Source organism: Cryptomeria japonica, chromosome 5, assembly GCF_030272615.1.
Source record: "Cryptomeria japonica chromosome 5, Sugi_1.0, whole genome shotgun sequence".
Classification (NCBI taxonomy): Eukaryota; Viridiplantae; Streptophyta; class Pinopsida; order Cupressales; family Cupressaceae; genus Cryptomeria; species Cryptomeria japonica.
The window spans coordinates 198,409,380-198,430,126 of NC_081409.1; the positions used below are offsets into that span (position 1 = coordinate 198,409,380).

At 37.4% G+C, this 20,747-nt stretch overlaps 1 protein-coding gene across 2 annotated transcripts; it reads right to left on the minus strand.

Annotated features, from left to right (window-relative positions):
* Positions 1-9,945: 9,945 nt before the first annotated feature.
* LOC131072841 (transcription termination factor MTERF9, chloroplastic) lies at positions 9,946-19,933 on the minus strand. 2 transcript variants are annotated; one of them, XM_058009123.2, is made up of 2 exons: positions 18,975-19,933; positions 9,946-10,574 (listed from the first exon to the last, which is right to left on the minus strand). In XM_058009123.2, the coding sequence occupies exons 1-2, from the start codon at positions 19,818-19,820 to the stop codon at positions 10,557-10,559; spliced, it is 864 nt and encodes a 287-aa protein (XP_057865106.2). In that variant the 5' UTR covers positions 19,821-19,933; the 3' UTR covers positions 9,946-10,556. The 2 variants fall into 2 exon arrangements, with proteins under 2 accessions (XP_057865106.2, XP_059077317.1); XM_059221334.1 differs by lacking the exon at positions 9,946-10,574 and having other exon boundaries at positions 18,356-19,932.
* Between the last annotated feature and the right edge of the window lie 814 nt (positions 19,934-20,747).

Genomic DNA, 20,747 nt, shown 5'->3' on the forward strand with positions numbered 1-20,747 from the left:
ATCAATGATAAAATTTGGATAATCTACAGCAAGGTGTCTCCATGTTTTTTAACATCATTGAAGATAGCAATAGAAAGGACAAGTAGAGCAGACGTAGAGCTGAATTTATGGGAGTTTTTTGGCAAAGGCGGGTAGGGTTTGGAGACATTTCTGAGGTATTTGTGTCTAAATCTGCATATTAATCATCTCAAGAAAATAAGAAAAAATCAATTAAAATCATTACTGAAATATCTGGGCGATTTAGTATGTTTATCTAACTTTTCTATACTCAGAAAAGCTCAAAAAATTATTTAAATTAGCAGAAAAAACAGATCAATAATCTAAGTCTAAATCTAAGTTTGTTTTGTATTAAGGAAAAACAGGTTTTAAGGGACCCGAAACCCTATACAAGACAGGTTTTGGAAGGACCTGCAACCCAAACCGAAAGATAAACTTGAAAGTCCACTCAAAGAAACAGAACACAAATGAGACACAGCAAAGCCAAACCAAAGATGGGGTACAGCACAAAAAGGACCCCCAACAAAAACCAGCGGGCTGCAAGAGACCAGCAACCCCAACCCAACCAGGACGGATCAAGAATTTGACCTACCCTTATGGGATCGAAGGGTCATATCAAAAGAGGACCGAGACGATTTAGATTTTTTACTTTTAACGGTAATCCATCCCTCCTCAACCCTAGCAATGACCTTTTGCCAAGAGGATGGGTCCAGAATAGAGGACCTCCCATCACCAAGAGGAATAGACCCAACTTCCGAAGAGGCAGGGACAGCAGAAATCGAAGAATCAGACAAAGATCCAGCATCAATCTGGGAAGTGGGAAGGTCATCCACCAAAGAGGAAGATCCAGCATTCTTCAAACGATCATTTGGGATGCCACCCCAAGCATCCCCACATTCCTGAGCACCAAAAACAGAGGCTCGGCCTAAGGAACCTGCACAGCCACCTGGGAAAAGCTTTTCTTTTTAACAAAATAGTGTTCAAAGGAGGCACCTTTCCACCAAGAAGCAAATCTATTTTTTTTTTTATCTATTTCACACCGTGCAGCAACATGTCCAGTCTGGAAGCACTTTCGACATCTAAAGGGGATACCCTCAAAGTCAAGCGGTTGGACCCAAGATCCCAAGGAAGATTCAATTTCTATCTCAGCTGGAAGCCCTTTAGAAGCATCAATGTTAACCAAAATCCGAGCATAAGTAGAATGATAAATTCGGTAAGAGTCCTTATCAATCATTAGGAATTCGCCTAAAGCCTCCCCTACTTCCTCTAGCAGAGAGTCCGTCCATAGATGAAGGGGAAGGTTAGAGAGCCTAACCCAAATAGGAATCTCATTAAATGAATCAGTAGATGGATTAAAACCCAAGAACCAGGGTTTAACCATCAAAACAAATTTGTCCTCCCAGCTGAAAGAATTTGTACATAAAATTTTCGATCTATCCTCTGCATATTCAAATTTAGCAATAAAAAAGCCCTTGGCTGAAGAAAAAATGTTAACTAAACCTTTTAAAATCGGTTCCCAGCTTTGGGAAATCTAAGTGTGCATCTGAGGAAGGCTTGGCCAAAAGCCCTAAAACCTGCAAATCAAACCATGAGATTCAAACACAGAGGAGTTGTGGATGATCTCCTATTCAATATCAGCAGACACCCTGAAAGCCAATGGTTTGCAAACGATAATGGCCAAAGGCCCCAAACCACGGGCAGCTCGATCTAAATCAGAGGGCGCCGAATGCATCGTATCACTATCCTCCGTGTTAGCAACAGGTACAAGAATGATCTTGGGCTTGCAAGGAGCAGCCACAGGAGCATCCTTCAGCATCATGCTAGCAAGGGAGCCCCCAGGAATCAGAGCAAACCCAACACCCACCCCCGAAGAGGGTAAGGCCCGCATAGAAGAACCCCTCGGACCCCCCGCCAAGGCCCAAACAGAGACCTTTGCAGAGCCTCAATTCGCAGTCCCCACAGCATCCTCCACAGATCTCCCATTCGCAACAGTCGTTGGGCAAGGTTGGACGGCAACAGCAAGAGGCAAGACAGGAGCGACATTCGGCCTTAGGGCAACAGGCAGCATCACAGCAGCAACGGCAGCGTGTAGAATCAAAAAATACCCATCAACATGGTCCTAAATCTAAGTTTGTTGAAGGATATCTTATTTGCAAATAAGATTTCAGAGTTTTATGTTGCATATTTGTGGGAATATTGTTGTTTTTTCTTTATCCCTGTTTGGGGATATTAGACCTACATCAAACACCCCAACTAATAGAATTTAAATTTGGGTGCTTAAAATTATGTCCGTCAAATTCAGTGTAGGAACAAGCCAACACTACAAGTGCATCAAGGTTAAGTATATCAAATTCAATGTAATTAAGTGATAGAATTTTGATTTGGGTTCTCAAAATTAAGCACGTCAAGGTCAATGTAGGAATAAGTTGACAATACTAGTGCACCATGGTTAAACATAAGTGAGCAAGTTCCTCCTTACACTCACTATTCCCAAATCAGTCACAAATATGTAAGTAAATCCATAGAAGCAAGAGGATGTCAGACTTGGATTAAGAAGATTATTTATTAGTTTTAAATTCCTAGTCTAAATCTCCTCCTTAGGTTATCGAAGTGGTTATGGTAACAAGGAGATAAATCCCGCATAGGTAGGAGAGTTGGGTTGGGTCGTGGGTTTGCTCCCCATTGGTTTTGGGTTCGATTCTCCTCTCGGGTTAACCCGATGCACGGGGCTTGCGGGGACTTCATGCATCCTCAAGGGATTAGTCTCGCCCCTGCTAGCCTCACGAATTGAGGTCGTTGGGCAGAGTCGCGGGGATACCCCTGAGTTAACAAAAAAAAAATACATCAAGATAACAAATCTAAGATTTTAACAATATGACATGTTTTAGACATATAATGTTGATTGTTGTCTCTCTATGAAGATATTTGCTATTAAATTCATTGTCTTACCAAAATTTTAGAAATATTGAATTACCTTTGCAACCTCCTATGACATCCGCCACTGTTTATTATCTGTGATTGCTGGGATATATACCATGCAGAGACCCTAAATAATCAGCATTTATTACTTGGTGATTCCTTACAAGTTACAACCCTACTCTCTCTTGTTTTGAATATATGGTGATGAATTTAAGGATAATACTACTTCCTTAATGTGAATGCCCACAACAATAGCAAACAGGTTATTTCAATTATTATAGCCTTATGAAGAACAAGTGAGCCACCCCATTTCAAGACAAAAGGTTGGTAAATTGCTAGAATCCTTCGACATGGTAGAACAGTGAACAAACAAACATCTGCTTACATCTATCATAAGGTTCAACCAACTTGAAAATGGAGATTTTACCCGGTGACATTTACATACTTCATCAGCAACTGTTGACAGTTGGCACCAATCCAATCAGCAATTGTCTCAAGGTAAAGGTTGCTTGGTTGTTTTCTTTTAACATTTTCTGCTATTTAGTGGCCTTTTCATTACTCCAAGGAGGTCATACTAGGAGTTTTTACATGTTTAGCACCATTCAAGCAGAGCAAATATGAAAACTATGTTTATTTTCTGATGTGAAACTTCGTTGTTCATGAAAAGAAAGCAATGATTTCCAATGCTAATACTGTCACATTTTGCTTTAGACTGTTTTGACTGCAGCTCCTATCTATGGTGTAGCATGCATGTGTTCGAAGTAATAAGAGATTCATATACACATTTCTTAACATCTCATCTGCCTTTTATCAATTTTCATATTAAATCCATGAAAATAAATTAATGGTGTTGCCTCTACCACCAACAAGCTCCCTAGTCTTGGAGGAATCTATTGGATTGTTGGCATTGACAAACCCTGTCAATCCAAAGAACCGGTATATGTGCTAAAGATTTGTCATTGATGTCCAACACTAACCGGTGAAGACACTAACCGGTGAAGTGGTATAGGAAGATCCGTCACCTTGATGATGATGATCGGTCACTTTGAAGATGGTAAAGTCACAAGAGGACTCAGGCAAAAAAACTTGAAGCTATGTGCAAACCGGTAACTCATTGGCAAACAGGTGAAGAGAAGTGATGCTAGCACAACAAACTGGCAATCAAAGAATGAACCGGTAATGTAGAAGTGCAGTGGCATACCAGTACACCGGTATGACAGAAGGAAGACAGGTGATGGTTACTCAGTTGTGGTGGTAAAGGACGAGTTGGTAAGCTTGTGTCTATGCCAAATCATATGTTGGTAAGGTCAACTTGCAGTTGTCATGCTGTCATGCACGATTACATGCGGATTTTCTGGTTCGCACTTATTTGGCTAAACACGACTTGGAAATTTCTCTCTTTGGAAGATGCGGTGGCAGAATTGATTGAACACTTGGCAGAATTGTTGTAAGGCGTGCAGAGAAAGAGTGGGAGATTTTTTAATTTGAAATCTTCTGAAATCCATGATTGCTTTGATTGAGGGAATGCCTGGAAGTGTCGACAGGAAATGTATAAAGTGTTCTTGAGTTCATTCAGAAGTTTTTTTATCGTGAAATTTGCAACAAGGAATACTTGTTGAAGGCGATCCAAAAGTGGAACAGAGGAAAAGGAAGTGCTAAGAGGTGTTAGCAGAGTAGAGTGTGTTTGTAGCAGATCGGCTAAGTGCAGAGTCGAGGCACAGTGAACCGACAAAGTGCAGAGCTGAAGATCAGAGGACCGACAGAGTGCAATGCCGAGAAATAGGTGACCGACAGAGTGAAGAGCTGAAGGTGTACGAAGAAAACCGGTGTTGTGCAGAGAAGACACAACCGGTGTGTATTGAGTGTGATGTATATTAAGATCTGATCAAGCTATCAGTAGCCAATTCAGCAGATCATCCTTCTATTGCTTTCTAACAACTGCAACATAAATCTTTTAACCGAGTGGACTTTAACAAGTCCCTATTGTAAAATCCCTTAATCGAGTGGCATCTTAACTGATGTTCTAAGTCCTCTATTCGGGCTACCTTTAATAGGGTAAAGGCACTAACCGGCCTTGATCAAAATCCCTTAACCAGGTGGCACCTAATAAGTGTCTTTGTATCTCCTAACAGGGATAGCTCCTCACAGGGCATACTTCAAAAGAGTACAAATTTTGTGAGTTCCTACTCACACCATAGTTTTCTCCCATTTGGGTTTCCACGAGATAACTTCTTGGTGTCACTGTCAACTTTTCATGCTTGCATATTTTACTTCAGTGATTAAATATATTGTTGAATGTTAGATGAATGCAGATATAAGTTAAAAGTTTGTTTTGTGAAAATTTGATTAAGTGCTGATTCACCCCTCCCCTCTCAGCACCGGTTGGGACTAACAGAATCTGGTCCATAAAAGTGCCCAACATCTTTGCCCATGCTATCCATGTATCTCATCCTTTGCTATGATAAATTGTTGACATGATATGTATTTGTTCATATTTGTATATTATGCTCCCTATCACCAATCAAAGCAGAGACACGACTAATATTTGTGCAATAAGCGATGAATGCTATCCTTTTTAACTGTTTTGTCTCATTGATATCCTCGTGTTCATGCTGAAAGCTGATATAGTGTGTTGAGGATATGGTCAGAATTTGTTATGGTGAAACCCTTCAAAACCCTTGTCACAAGATGCAAAATCCTTTGCCTAGACGCGTATCAAGCATTATTGACTGTCATAGTCCATTTTAAAGCCCCTAAACATTTGTAAAGATAAGGGACAGAATTCAATTAGCGGATAGTGTTAATGACATGTAACACATGCTAAGGCAAATATCTCAGACATGAAGACATGAAGCAGTTATGCCAATATCATACAACCAAGGATTATGATGATAAAGAAAAGACGTATATTGATAGAAGATAGTGAAGATACAAAGGTCTTCATCATTAAAAGAAGACAGTGCATACTATAGAAGCAAACAAGTAGCAGAGATGAACTGCCCTGCAGAAAGTAACTAAGAGTTTGCATGATAGAAGGACAGCCAGCAAGGGAACAAATTTGAAGTCTAAAGCGCATAACAATAGTCCTAATGAAGGGTTGTAACAGAGGTTTCATGAGGAGTGACAGATCTGTGTGAGGTAAGGAAGCATGGTGGTGAAGCAAGATTAAGCATTACAGACAGACCTAAAATAGCAAACCCCTATAGCAAATCTCAAGTTGGAACAACTTGCAAACTTGAATGGATCAAGTATCACAGACAAAGGACTTGGCATCATACGCACAGGCACCCTCTCTAAGCTTCTTATTGCTCTCTGCCTTAGTATATCCATAGTTGGGCTTCAAATGGGGGCTACACAACTACCATTCCCTGAGCTCCTAGATTGTTGAATGACTAGAGAATACAAATGCCATATTTCTTGTAGCAATGAAGCTACAGACCTTCTCAGACAACAACTAGAAGAACATGAGACCCAACATACTGTGCAGAGGCTAAATATTCTTTCTAAAGCAAACACAATATCCAACAGATTGGTAATCAAGCATTTGAGGCTTAAGAAGCTTAGCCTATGAGGCAGCTCTGGCATCTGTGCCTTGTATCTGGATTGTCCCGAGCTTGTTGAACTAAATCTGAATTCCTGCAGCAGTCTGAAACCTGAGAATATTTTTCTGCAATGTCCTGCACTAGTAACAGTGCATTCTGCATACTTCAAGAAAGTTGTAACTTATGCATTTCAAAGCTAGCGATTACTGACCCTTCCTTCTAGGAGTTCTTGAGTTAAAATGCAGTTACATGAATGTTTGCTGGTGTGAGTTCAGGTTTCTTGTTCCACTCAAAATGAAACATTGCATGAATGGCAGATGGTTCTAAAAGAGTCCAAGCACCATAATTTGACATCTTACAGCCTTGTCCAGATGGTGGAGTGGGGGAGAGTCTCCCAGACCATTCGCCAATTCTAATTCATCCAGTTTAAAAGCCTTCACAAGTCAATCCCTCAAAGAAAGCTGGAATATTATTTGATTACTTGGTATTTAGGGCAATCGGTTCAGTGTTCAACATGCCTGCCAAATTCTACTAATAATTTTAAACAAGTAAAAGCTTTAGTGTCTTTTTATAACAACAGATGAGAGCATTGCAGTTTGCACTTTCAGACATGCTCAAAATCATTGATCTTGTGCACTTATTCCCTGACAAATTAACATCAACCAGTGCTCTAAACATAGGCCACAAGGCAATAAGTGGTGTCCTTTGTTTGTTTCTATTGTTCGAACCTGATTCTGTTATTATATCCATATAAAACCCTTGCCTGACCTATGTAAATAGTGAATATGTGATCTTTCCTCAAAAGTTTATGAAGCCAAGCATAAAGTTCAGTAAGAGGCCATACCAAAGATCTATCAAGTGATAAAATGTAATGTTAGATGAAAAAGGAACCTTTAAACTGATAGTCAGGAAGCTTGAAATCTTTTTTTATTATTTCAAATCAATGAACATGTATGAAATAAAGTGACAGTTCCATAAGGTCTTATGATATTGAGGGGGTATCCTAGGGCTAAAGGGACTATGCATTACGTGTATAGCTGACTTCAAGGATGCAAAATAGCCCGAGAGAACATTCGTCAAATGTGACAATGTACCCATGAACAGGGGAATGCAAGGTAAAGGGCACTGTCAAATATTAGACAGAGTACAATGACAGCATGACGGTCCATGACAGCAGTTGAAAGGCAGAATTCTCACTTATCAGTAATAGAAGGCAGAGACAGAATTTGTGAAATTACAAGAGTTGAAAGTTCACAAAGAGAGATGTTTTCAGAAGTGAGAAGCTGAGAAGATAGCATAAAAAAGTGAATCCAAGAGAAAAAAAACAATGAAGACTTTCATGACAGTGAGCAAAGGAAAAATAAGCATGACAGTTGTTCATGATGACAGCCAAGAGATAATTTATGCGGTCAAGATATATGTGATTCAACAAGACAAGGTCTATTACAGCCTAAGACAAACCTGCCAACAAGAAGATGAAAGACAATGTCAAGGACAGTCATGACATGACAGTTTGACATGGGCAAAGAGAAAGACCGTCAAGAAAGGGACTGTGAGGTTCACTGTTGGTGTAGAGAGCATGCACTGTCATGTTAAAAGACCATAAGATGGTCATGTTAAGAGACTTAAAGGTAGTCAGTTTAGTGAGATGGTCGAAGGGACTATCAATATTATTCTTGATAGAGTATAATCAAGGCAGATAGCAATGACGAGTGTCAAATGTTAGAGCATACTCAACAAGGTCAAAGCATTGTACCTGCCATAACAATTTTCAATAGGCTCAATTTGCAAAGAATACGACGTCTTGAAAGGAGAGTTGACCCAAAAGCTAAAAGGCAGCCTTTCAGTAACATATTGCAGGGAACAAAGATGTCAAAAGATACATAACAGTCCTAGGCAAAATTCCTTGAGATGGTGGACAGAAGACAAGGTTTTTTGAAATTAGCATGATGAATCACAGTTGCAAGAAGGAAATAGTCCATCAGACAGAGCATGAAGACCTAGATGACAGCTGACAAGCATCAAAGGGGCAAGACCTAAGTTTCCATTGAATGCATGACAACAACAAAGAATAGACAGTCATATGAAAACCGCTATCTGCAGTATACAGTAAGGAGCATGGTATCCTTGGAAATTTAAAGATAAAAAAATCATGGAAGCACAAGATGCAAATTAAAACAAGTGACAGTCACAACAAGTATGAAGGTATGTGACAATAATAAAGACAGATTATTTTCTCACAATGTATTTTGACAAACTTCATGATGACAGTCTGTAAGACAAGGAAACAAGGGACACCTTACTCAAAGATACATGACAAAACCTGAAAAGAGTAGAAATTCCAAAAGGCAGTGCTTTTATGATAATGGCTACTATGTCAGAGTATGAAGTACCAAGTGTACAATGCAAAGCAACAGAGCACAGTGATTATACTATTTTATTGAGTTCTGAGCAAGAGCAGACCATAACGAGAAGGAGATCCTAGAGGTTATGACATGTGGCAAAATTTTGTCCTACAAAATATCCCACGCCCTAAAAATTTATTTAACCATTTCAAACTCTCTCACGTGCCCTATGAACTTATTTAAATTAGTGGCTGTATTTTTATTCTAATTGATCTTGGTAATCTATTATCGATTAAAAAAAAATCCACATAAAATGCGTGATCTAGAGATTAAATAATATAAATATAGTTTATAATATGAGTAACAAGGAAAATATACTATTTTTTTCTAAATCCACACTAAAACATCATATTTTTGGGCACTTTGACCTTCCAAGAGATATCGGCTATATCAATCAGGTAATAGGACTTATGCTCAAGTCATAACATTTTCAAGTAGGATCATGATTTGAAACTATTGAGTCCCATTCCATGACAATTATGAAATAAATTTCACAATGAATCAAATTATGATGTTTGATCAGGATTCAACTGCATAAAGTTTAAGTCAATCTCATTGACCCATATTTCATGAATACTGGTTAACATGAACCCATCTCTCATGAGCATGAATGGTCCACTTAGCACTCACTGTGTCTCAGTTGAAGACATTGTCTCTAATTAGAGTGAGAACCATAAGATACTACTTATTTACCTAGATCTGTGTCCAAATCTAGCCCAATTTTCAGTCCCCATGGACATTACTAGTGTAGTAATTCATATCAAATGGATCATGTAACTTTTCCTTGGGCTTTAGCATTTTAATTGAATTCCAAATTTTAAAATTAATATATCATTCATTCTAAAATGTTGAAGGAAAATATTTCTAGCTTACACATCGTACCCAATCATAGTAACCAGAAAGCTTCAAACAAATTGTACATCATCTAGCAACTGTTACAGAAAGACCACAAGATTTAACTTGAATATTGTATTTCTCTAGGTGTTCGCCATTCCAAGACAAATGCTAAAAATAAGCAAACTCCAGACCTGGAAGCTACATCAAATTATCTTCTCGAGACAATTAAAAACAATAATCAATTGGGACTCTTTGAGGTACGATTTACTGCATACTACAAGTTTTCAATTGGGATTCCTAGCTGAATTTTCTCAAAGTTTCAATAAAGTTTTTCCATAACCAAAATCTACATCACTTTATATGGCAATAAAAAAATCATAATTCTGGATAATATATCTAGTTGATTACAAACATTCTCCATTCCCAGATCTCTCCGTATGGCAGATTTCAAATCCATCAAGGATCCTTCTGTGAAAATGGGCAGCATTAGGTTCAATTACACGAGTTCCATTGCCTTTTGCAATCTCATCTCAACACACTGGATGCTTGATCTAGATTTTTCCATCAGAAAGCAGGCCAGGTGCAACAGAAGAAAGGGATGTCATTTCATAGTTGAAAAAATTCAGTATTCTCTTGCCAAAGAATTGGATGTCTCCCAATCTCTCATTTTCAAGTCATGTTCTCAAAGCCATTTTATTTGTCTGCTGGCAAATAGTACTCTCTATTCATCCCCTCCATAAAGTTTTGCCCTCACACCCCTTCTGCATATATTTGATCTGGATGGAAAATTCTGAGTTCCAAAACTTGACCTCAATCTAGTGGAAAGCTAGCAGCTATATCTAGAGGCAGGCTGTGTTTAGATACATAAGTGAACCTGCAATGCTGAAACTCAAGATCAGAGGTTGGAGTTGATACAAAATTTGGATTATTTTTAGGAAGACAAAAGTCCTAAGCAACCTGTGCAGATTACAAGGGATATTGGAGGTAACAGATTCTCAAATCAACAAATAGCATAAAAACAGCTTATTATCGAACGACTTGCCACCATCCAGACACAAGAAGAAATTCATTGGAGATAACAATCAGAAGAAATTGGATCAAAGCAAGATACCCAATAACAAAATTCTTTCATAATAAAAATCTCAACAGACCACATTTCAATAGAATACAACACTTCAAAACAGAAATGTGGACTTTTCTCTTCAACAATCAAGGTATTCTGGACAATTAACTACTTCCGCACCTTGTTCATGAAACCAGGAGCAATGCTAAGGAAAACAAGACCAGAGAAGCACTATTGGAAAACATCCAGCGTGTAGTATCACAGAAGGAAAACAACAATCCAATGGCTCCAATAACAGAAATAAAATTAATTGCCTTCTCCTTCCAGCGGGCCAAGAGCTTCTCAGCCTGATGGCTGTGCTGCACTATTCTACTAAAAGTAAATATTGCCTCTACTTAGAACTGATGGAGGTGTTGGAAGAATCAAGAGAAATTAGAAAGATGCCAAAATCCTCAGTTCAACCGCTTTAGTGTTGACTCATAAACAATAAAAAGTGGGTCAAATATCTCAATTTAAACTGATTGCTTTGGGCAACATGCTATACCAAATCATATCTAATATCACTGTGGCCAGGATAAATTTCCTTCTCACAGAGAACTTATGTCCCTCACAATATGCTTTTGTTCGAAGGAGGCAAATTATTGATAACATACGGGTGCTGCAAGATATACTCCACTTGCTCAAAACCCAATCCAATCAAAGAGTTCCAATAAAGCTTAACATTGCTAAAGTTAAAGCTATCAGATTTCCACAATCCATGCTATAAATTTCTTGATGCTTGTGGATTAGATTGTAGAAAAAAAAAAAAAAAAATTGCACACAATCTAATCCAGAAGCATCAAGAAATTTATTGCTAAAGTTTTTGACTGGTGCAATTGGATTTTTCTTTTCAAAACCCTAATAGCTATGTGTTTGGCAAAAAATACATCTCATGGCATTCATTTGTATCGCCTCCATCTCTTTTTATATATCCCTCAATGGCAAATTAGGACATCCTTTCATATCTTCCAGCAGCCTCTGACAAGATGATCCATTCAGCAACTATTTATATCTCCTCATTTGTGAGAACCTCCTAAGAGCAATTGCTAAATTCCAAAATCAAGGGAGAACCTTTTGGCTCCAAGCAGAACCAAATGGAAAGAGGGTACAAACTTTCATATTTTTTATGATATCATGAAGATTGCTTCTAACTTAAGAAGAAACCCAAAGTATGAAAGGTATTGTCTCCAGGTATGCAAAAGCCTTGGGACAAATTATAAATGGGAACAACACTTATAACTTTTTTGCCAATAACAGCCTATCTCAAAAGAAAGTGCTTATTAACATTCTGTAATTCAAGAAGCAGCAAATCCCTACAGCATACCTTGCATTCCCTTTAGAATCGAAATATAACTCCTCAAAATGAGGCAAGGTTTGACAAGGATTTGGAACAACAAATAACTGTGTATCATCACCAGAAAACAGACAATTGATCCAATCATTTCTATAACCCATACCAAGTTAATTACTCTCTCTTATTCCACATCAAAGAGAAGTTGCCACTCAACTCACTCAGTTACTTCAATGTAAAACAAAGGCCAACGTTGAAATCCCACTGATCTGTTGGACCAGGATCACAACCCTGTTGGTGGACAATTAAACATCAGAGAGGTGAGTGATTTCAATCTATCTTTCGCTACGAAGACAATCTGGTACTTCATGCATCATCTAAATGCCCCTTGGCACAATATCATTATACAGAATTACAAACTCTATACAAACAACCTGAGATCCCTTCTTCATTGGAAATGGCAATTAAACATATCGCCAACAAAAAAATTCTTAAAAAGGGGAATTCATGTAATTGATAGATATGTATATTGGCTAATAGAAAATGATAGCATTATCGATCTCCAGAATGATAGTTGGTTAGCTTAACCTCTCCTCTCCAACCTTCATCTTGAAGATTTGAGAAGACAAGCGATTAATTGGTGAATGGCAAAGGTGGCAGATTTTAGAGTCCAAACCCCTGACTCCTTTACTCAAATATAGTGCGAAGAAGTGTTCCTGTGTACTCTTGGCAAAATTCAATTTCTAATTAGAATTAGAATTTCCAGTACAATGGAAAATGAACTTATCTATCTGACTTGTGCATCCGCAAACTGCAACCTCAACCCAGCCTACAAAGTTATTCATTAGAATCATCTTAGCTCCAACCAAAAATATAACATAAGGCATATAAACACTTGGATGAAAATTAAACTGCACTGTTGGCTTGTCATTCACAACAGGAATCTTAATTTGAAAATCTCAAGAAAAAGGATTAGCAAGGACCTAATCAATGTCCCAACTAGAACAAGGCAAAGAGATAATCCAGCATCTCAATGTGGAACATCGGATAAGCAAAACAGGTTTGGTTGACAGTGGCCATGAAAATAGGTCCCAATCCAATCTCAAGGATGAACATTCATAATCTAATGGATACTTGTGCTACAAGAAAAATAAAACACCAACATCTTTACCTCCCACACAATATAATGCTATCCATCACAGCAAGAAATCTATGAAAAAAAGGAAAAATAGTATGTTCCACAATCACCATCATACAACACGAAAACATCTAAATCAGCACCCAGCATCAATGCAGACCTCCATTTATCTAGAAATCGGAAGCTACCCTTTCAATTCATCTCCACCATAATCAAAATTAATCCATCACAATCTTCGCAATGCCCCCCTACAACACCAAGTAAAACTCAGTTCTACTGGGGTCAACAAAGGCAACCCAATCAGGCAACCATCAAGGGTATATTAATGGATGAAGCTAACATTCCAATCTCTAGCTACTACCAGGTTATCAACAAGAGTACCAAGAACTTTGTTGAACTCCTGTTTCTAAGCATTGGACTCCACTTTCTTATCCTGTAAAAGCCACTCCAATTGACATTATAAGGCAACTCATGAGTGGTGATCAACATGCTAAAGAAGCAAATCAAATAAACAAATGAAAATAATATCTAACCAATGCCTACTTACTGGTATCATTAGGACGAATGAAATGGTATTTTGAGTACTCTCAAGACTCTCAACCGCTCAAAGTAGTGCTCTCCATGTAAAGGGTGAAAAGAACAAAATGGTTGATATGGTGACCAAATTCATACTTCGAAGCCAACAAATAAGGCTCTCAATATTCTCCAATTCTCTCACAATATGCCTACCCAACTTCTTCAAGTGATGTTAATGGACAATGAAGCTCAAAGCCATTTTGAAGCTAATACTACCAACAAGGGTGGCTATAAAAATACATAGTGAGGGCATTCATTTGAACGACTCCATAATTTATCCAAATGGTATTAAGGTGAGTTGCTTTTTACAAGCTCACTTAAGCCACACACCCCTATGTTTATACCCTCAACCTAAGTCACATGATATGGCGATTTTCATGGATGAGGTTCGAATTTAATCGAATTTCAAACTTTTATAAAAAAAATCGAATTTAATCGAATTTCAAACTTTTATAAAAAAAATCGAATTTAATCGAATTTCCTCTATAAAGCACTACTATCCGCCTCTAAACACAACTCAGCTGGTCGTGGGTATTCTTTGTATATGTTTTGTATCTATTGGGTCATGGGTGTCTGCAACTGCTGGGTCGCCCTCGGATTTTCTCCAACAAGGGTCGCTATTCCAATAATTTATTAGAAGTATACATATATTTAAAAATAAACAAAATTATAGAAGGCGAATTTTATCCGAATTTTTTTTCGAATTTTTCCCTTGTCGAATTTTATCCAAATTTCATGGTTGTCGAATTCGAACCTTGTGACTTAGCCCTCAACCATCATTTGTTGCACCCTCCCCAATCCACCTCCTCTATGTGGCTTATCTCTTTGATTTCTTAATTGTAGTACAAACTCCCCTCAACCACCTAACTCACATCCCTTAGGTATATAATCCTGGGCCAACTTCATCCCCTTCCAATTTCCCAAACAAACATTCTAGTCCATCTGTACTATGCTTCTACCCTTTCACACCTTAGCCTTGCTACTATATATGTGAACAAAAACAAAAAGATCATGCCAATTCAATCCCCACCACCAAACTTCCCATTTCTAGTCTTTATTTTTATAATATTGCTATTTGGATTTAATCGTGTATTTTTTGAGTCAAACTCATTGACCCATGTTTCATGAGTAGTGGTTCACAAGAACCCATCTCTCATGAGAATGAATGTTACACATAGCACTCATTGCATCTAGGTGATGCTCACAAAGGTGAAGCATTGGACCTTCCCGAGAAGTCACCCATCCTAGTACTACTCCAACTCAATCGCACTTAACCATGGAGTTTCCCCCAAGGTTAAGCCTACTTAGCTTGCTACCCCATTTGCAAAACCTTCAGCAAGTGTTGTGCCGTATGAAGTTATAAATCATTCATTATAGAGCCCCTTTAGCTCATCAACTGCTAAGGAGGAGATATTTTCCACAGCAAGTCAAATTATGATATTGCTATCAAGATTCAACTATGTCATTTTCGAGTCAAACTCATTGACCCATGTATCATGAGTAGTGTACCTTTCATTCTCATGCGAATTGGGTTCTTGTAGTGTACCATTCATTCTCATGAGAGATGGGTTCTTGTGAAACACTACTCATGAAATATGGGTTAATGAGTTTGACTTGAAAACTACATAGTTGAATCCTAATAACAACATCATAATTTGATTTTCTATGGAAAATATCTCCGTTTTTTTTTACCATCCAATATTCAGTTTCACCTCGACTTTCCCATAGTCACCTTTTTCACCATCCCTTTACAAGGCCCTAGATAACATGGCTCTTCCTCACCCCTTACAAGGCGAGTAGATACAGGGCTATTAGACTATAGATGATGTCTTCATCCTTGAACACTACACTTATAGTAGGACATAAAACACACAGAGTGGCTAAATTATTTAGTGCCCCTCTCCTTAATGATATAAAGCCAAAATTTCCAACAAAACACGAGAGAGTGTAATTTGCAAGATTCACTACAAAATCTCAAATTTAATGCCTAGCTACATAGGCCCCCATCGTTTCAAAGAATTAGTGAATAAAGTAAATCTCTCCCTTAACCCTCTTCCTATGATAAGAAATCAGAGACTTGAAACAAAGCTAAAGCTTCACATGTCCATAACCCTGTGCGTGCAGTCTAAGATGACAAAAGGAAAACAAGCCCTAAAGAAGACAGTTTCTAAAGAAAAATATAAAAGATTCACCATCATAAGGAAGACAAAGAGCTCAAGCACATGGGGAAGGAACATTGAAACCAACGAGAGATGTTTCTAGCCACCTAGCTAATGCTTAATACTAGCAATCCAACAACCCACTGCCCAAATCAACTACATGCCTTCCAATAGCCAAATCTGATAAGATCCAGTCTTTCACCTTGCTAATTGCAAAATCTCTAAAATAATAGTCCCAATCAATCCTCTAGTTGTCATCCTATGCAATCCATGGAGCCAAAGCTCCAGATCAAAGTTTCTTCCCTGCATAAACTCTGCCCACCCTACCCAAATAAAAGACCTCATATATGCCTTAGAATCCACCTCCGAACCAGCCTTAGAAGCTTCCAGAGGGATCTTTGCCACTTCAAATTGCACATCATAGTTGTCTACAAGTGAAAATATTTTAGCAAAGTTCATCTCATTAATAGATGCAAGCTGCAACCATGAAAAAGCCTAAATCCATGATGACCACCAATGCATTCAATCTTCCTATTAATTCATGAAATTTGGCTTTCTCCTAACTGGAAGAAAAGTAAACAAAAAATTTCATCCTACAAAGAAGACACGTATTTGCTTATTTGTGTACATCAGGTTGATTGTTTTTACTCGTTTATGCAATGTGTAGTTTTTATAATTTAGAATTTGAAGATGATGATATGGTGGAAGCTCATTCCCACAACAATTGTTGTTTTTAACTATTTTCATTTAACCTAACTACTATACTGTACAAGAATTCAGATCGGGATTACTTTAATGCTACCTTATATTTTAACTTGAATTTTCAAAGTTGTAGGAATTTTTACTACTTTAGACGATTAAGCCTTGACAGTATGAAAACAAGCATGTTCACTATTTGCATGTGCATATGAAAATAGAATCTAGCCTTAGCTAGATAGGATCTTATTATACAACCAATCTTCAAGGTGCAGATCACCCATTGATGCTCTTGGGTGAAATACTAAATCACAACACATTATGTCCAAACACCTAATTTGCTGGCAATCATCATTACCGACTAGATTATCACCAAGCCATAATCAAATGGCAATTTGCCATTCTGCTATGATATATTTATCAACCTTCGACAGTAGAGGCTGTGTTTATAGATCTTAGAAACATATAGATGGAATTGGACTAGCTGATTGTGCATTGTGAAATTACAATCTAGCTTAATCTAGATGTGATCATGTCTATTCAAGGAGCAGAACAGCCAACGGTGCTCTTAGGTACACTACTAACTCACAACCAATAGTGTCAAAACATCCAAGCCACCATTGATCTTGTATTTCCCATCTGGCTACTTCTCAATATTTATTGCAATCAGCTCCACTAAAAGCAATCTCAACATGTATGACAAGCCATTATCAAATAGCAAGATTCCCTTCACAATGCACATCTAGAATTGCAACATAAATGAGATTGCTTCTCTCAAACAGCTCACAGAATGATGCTGTGCGGTATTTCTAGAACTTAGCAACTGAGATGACAAAGTGTGCGCACTGCACTATATCCAATAAGTCAAGCAGTGCTACTGTTGAAGAAAAATAACCTTCTCTAGTAAAAATAATATTTTTGTTTACAGATATATGTATTTGAACTTCTGAGTTGAAGAAAAATGACCTTTTCTAGTAAAAACAATATTTTGTTTACACATACATGTATTTGAGCTTTAAAGAATTTATGAGCATGCCCTACCATGCAAGGCCAAGCATGTAAGGTTTCTCAACATATGTATTTTGCTCCTTTAAGGAATTAACTGATCTACGGTCAGATTTATTTGCACATATATGAGATTGTTCCATCCCTACTAATGCCTGACACAACTAAACGTGAGTTGTTTCCCTAAAACTATTTGGGCTCATTGTATGCGAAAGAACGAAGGGGAATCTTAATTCTGTGAGATGCTGTTTATGGTTAGCAGACATATGGCAAAATACCACAAAAGCTGCTATGTCTAGCAATTATTAATATATAAGAAATTTCTGCTTGCATTTGTAGATTATTTTCCTACAATGCAAACCTTTTTATTACAATTAATACAGGAATATATCTATTGTAAATGGAAGATCCAAACTTATCTTCAAACGTAATTGATGATTATCATGCTAGCGTGATGCACATAAAGAACAGGAATTTGATGCCATCTCTTCGTTCAAGAGATTCTAAGTTAATATGACTGACCTGTTTGCTTTTAAGAACCACACTTCTTCCTCCTAGTAAGGACGTAATACTCCAAAAAAAGTGTTACCATTCAAGAACATAAAATCGCACCAAAAAGCTTGAGAATTGTCATCTAAACATGGACATAATAGTAAAAAGAACAACAAAATCATGAATACGTTCAATCTTCAAGCAATATTTGGTGGTTCTAGCAAATTCAAAGAGTTCTTTTACACCACTTTACCTCATTCATAATTCATTAAATTAAAAATCTCTATGTTGCTGTGTTTATATTTATGGTAAAATGAAAGACGACAACAAATGCCTAACAAATTTAGAAAAAAGGTTTTGGAAGAGGTTCGGAAATTACAGACAAGAGTGATATGCTACGGATCCTCCGTAGCAACGATTGTTTTAGCTCTCTGAAAATATTACCTTATGTGGTAGGAATGGATATTGTCCCCAATTCGTTATCCCGAAAGTGCAGTTTTAGATGGTTCGCTTATGTAACTTTCATATAACTCTAGTGTCTGAAGATTATTTAGAAACCTGCGGGAAAATTCTTCATCACCTAAGCTAAGCATAGTAGCCAGACTAATAGGAAGACGTTTGGAAGATTGCTCTACAGTTAAATACTTATATAACATAAAACGAGGCTTTAACCTCTTCTCTACGCTGAACGCAAGAAACAAAGGATAAATGCAAACTTTGTTTGGCGCAAACCCAGCAGTGTGAGTCAAGAAATCCATGTCCTTCTGCAGCTTATCCACAGACAAAGTCAGTATCCAAGGAAACTTTTTAAGCACCTGCTTGATCTGCTCATCAGAGAGACCGAGATTCGTCATATTATTCAGCTTCTTGTCGAGAGTTTCTGTGGTTAAACATAGTAAGCGCGGAGCCTTCTTTAACATATCTTTGATTTCATCTTCCAGGAGACCAATGCTTTTCATCTGCTTCACCTTCATTGCCACATTACCAGTCACATTGCTATCGATTAACAGAATATCTGGAGCCCTCTTGATAGCTTGGGACAGATGGGCTTCTGAGCCAAACAGGTTTGCAAGTAATCGAATTTTAGGATTAAGGTTTTCCTCCAAACTTGAGCCAAGAATTCTAGGCATTCGGGTTATAACCATTGCCAGGTCTTCTCCAGTAAGGCCTAATGTGGTGAGAAGATCAATTTTGGGTTTCAGGCCATCCACTTTGAGTGTAAGGAGATTAGGGTATTTTCCTATGACAGTCCTTACCTGGTGTGGAGTGAATCCCAAGTCTCTGAAGAATTGTAGTACCTGTCGGGCTGTGTGAAGGAATTTGCGTAGTGACAGGGGCACCTTGATCTTTCTGTTGATCGTTGGCAGTTGACGGTCAGAAACCCCACACTCCTTGAGTAGAAATTCTGTAATGTCGTCGTTGAACAGCTGCCTGCTTTTTTCTTCTTGTTGTGGGTAAGATTGGGCTGGGAGTGTAGCATGATGCGATGATATTGAGACAGAGAATAGTGAATGTTTAGAGGAAATAAGGCATGCAGATGGGCGCGATCTGAGGGGCGAAACAATGCATTTGGGGAGTACCAATGTCCCTCCATGTTTGCATGCCCTGAAATGCGAAGAAGATTCAAGGGAAAAAATCATAGAACCGAAATCACATGTCATGATAATAGTAACTCGTTAAACAAAATCCTAAGCGGGGAACATGAAAACAGACACTGCTTCAATAATAGTAGGGTTTGCAATTCCTTGTTGGGTTTTCTAAAACATTTCATTGGGTGCACTGTGCTGCTGAGATTTTTTAATAATATTTTTAAATGATTAATTTTATAAATTTGTCAGGCTGTGTCAATTTAAAAGTTGAAGTTGTTGAAAAGGGAGTTCAAGTTTTAAAGTTCAAGCTGTTGTAAAGGTATTCAAATTTTAAAATGTAAATTTAAATCTTTTTTTATTTTTAATTCATATAAAATATGTCAAGAGATATTCTTCTCTCAACTTCTATTTGATTTTAAGGTATAAAATTGATTAAAAATAGACATCTTAAAAAAGATATCTCTCAATTTATATGGGATGTAGTGGTCTTGTATATATATTTTAACTTTTAATTTAATTCATATAAAATATGTCAAGAGATATTCTTCTCCCAATGTCTATTTGATTTTAAGGTATAAAATTGATTAAAAATAGACGTCTTAAAAAGGATATCTCTCAACTTATTTTATGTAGATTAAATTAAAATTTAAGATATATATGCTAGTGGCAGTCATGTGGCAGCGACATGGAAAACATTAAATAAATGCAATATATAATTATATAGTATCTTTTTCTTGAATTGAACTATATTGTAGCATTATAATTTTATTATATTATTATGTGGAAATATATGAAATTTTATACATACATTTAGACTATTTTTAATAAATATATATGTATCGCAAGATTAAAGCATATACTAAAATGGAAGATATATATTAGACTTTATTTAATGATAGTATGAAGCATTATTTAATGGTCAGTATTATGGTTACGGATAGGGTTAGGGTTAAGGTTAGTATTATGGTTAGAGTTAAGGTCTACATCATTGTTAGGGCT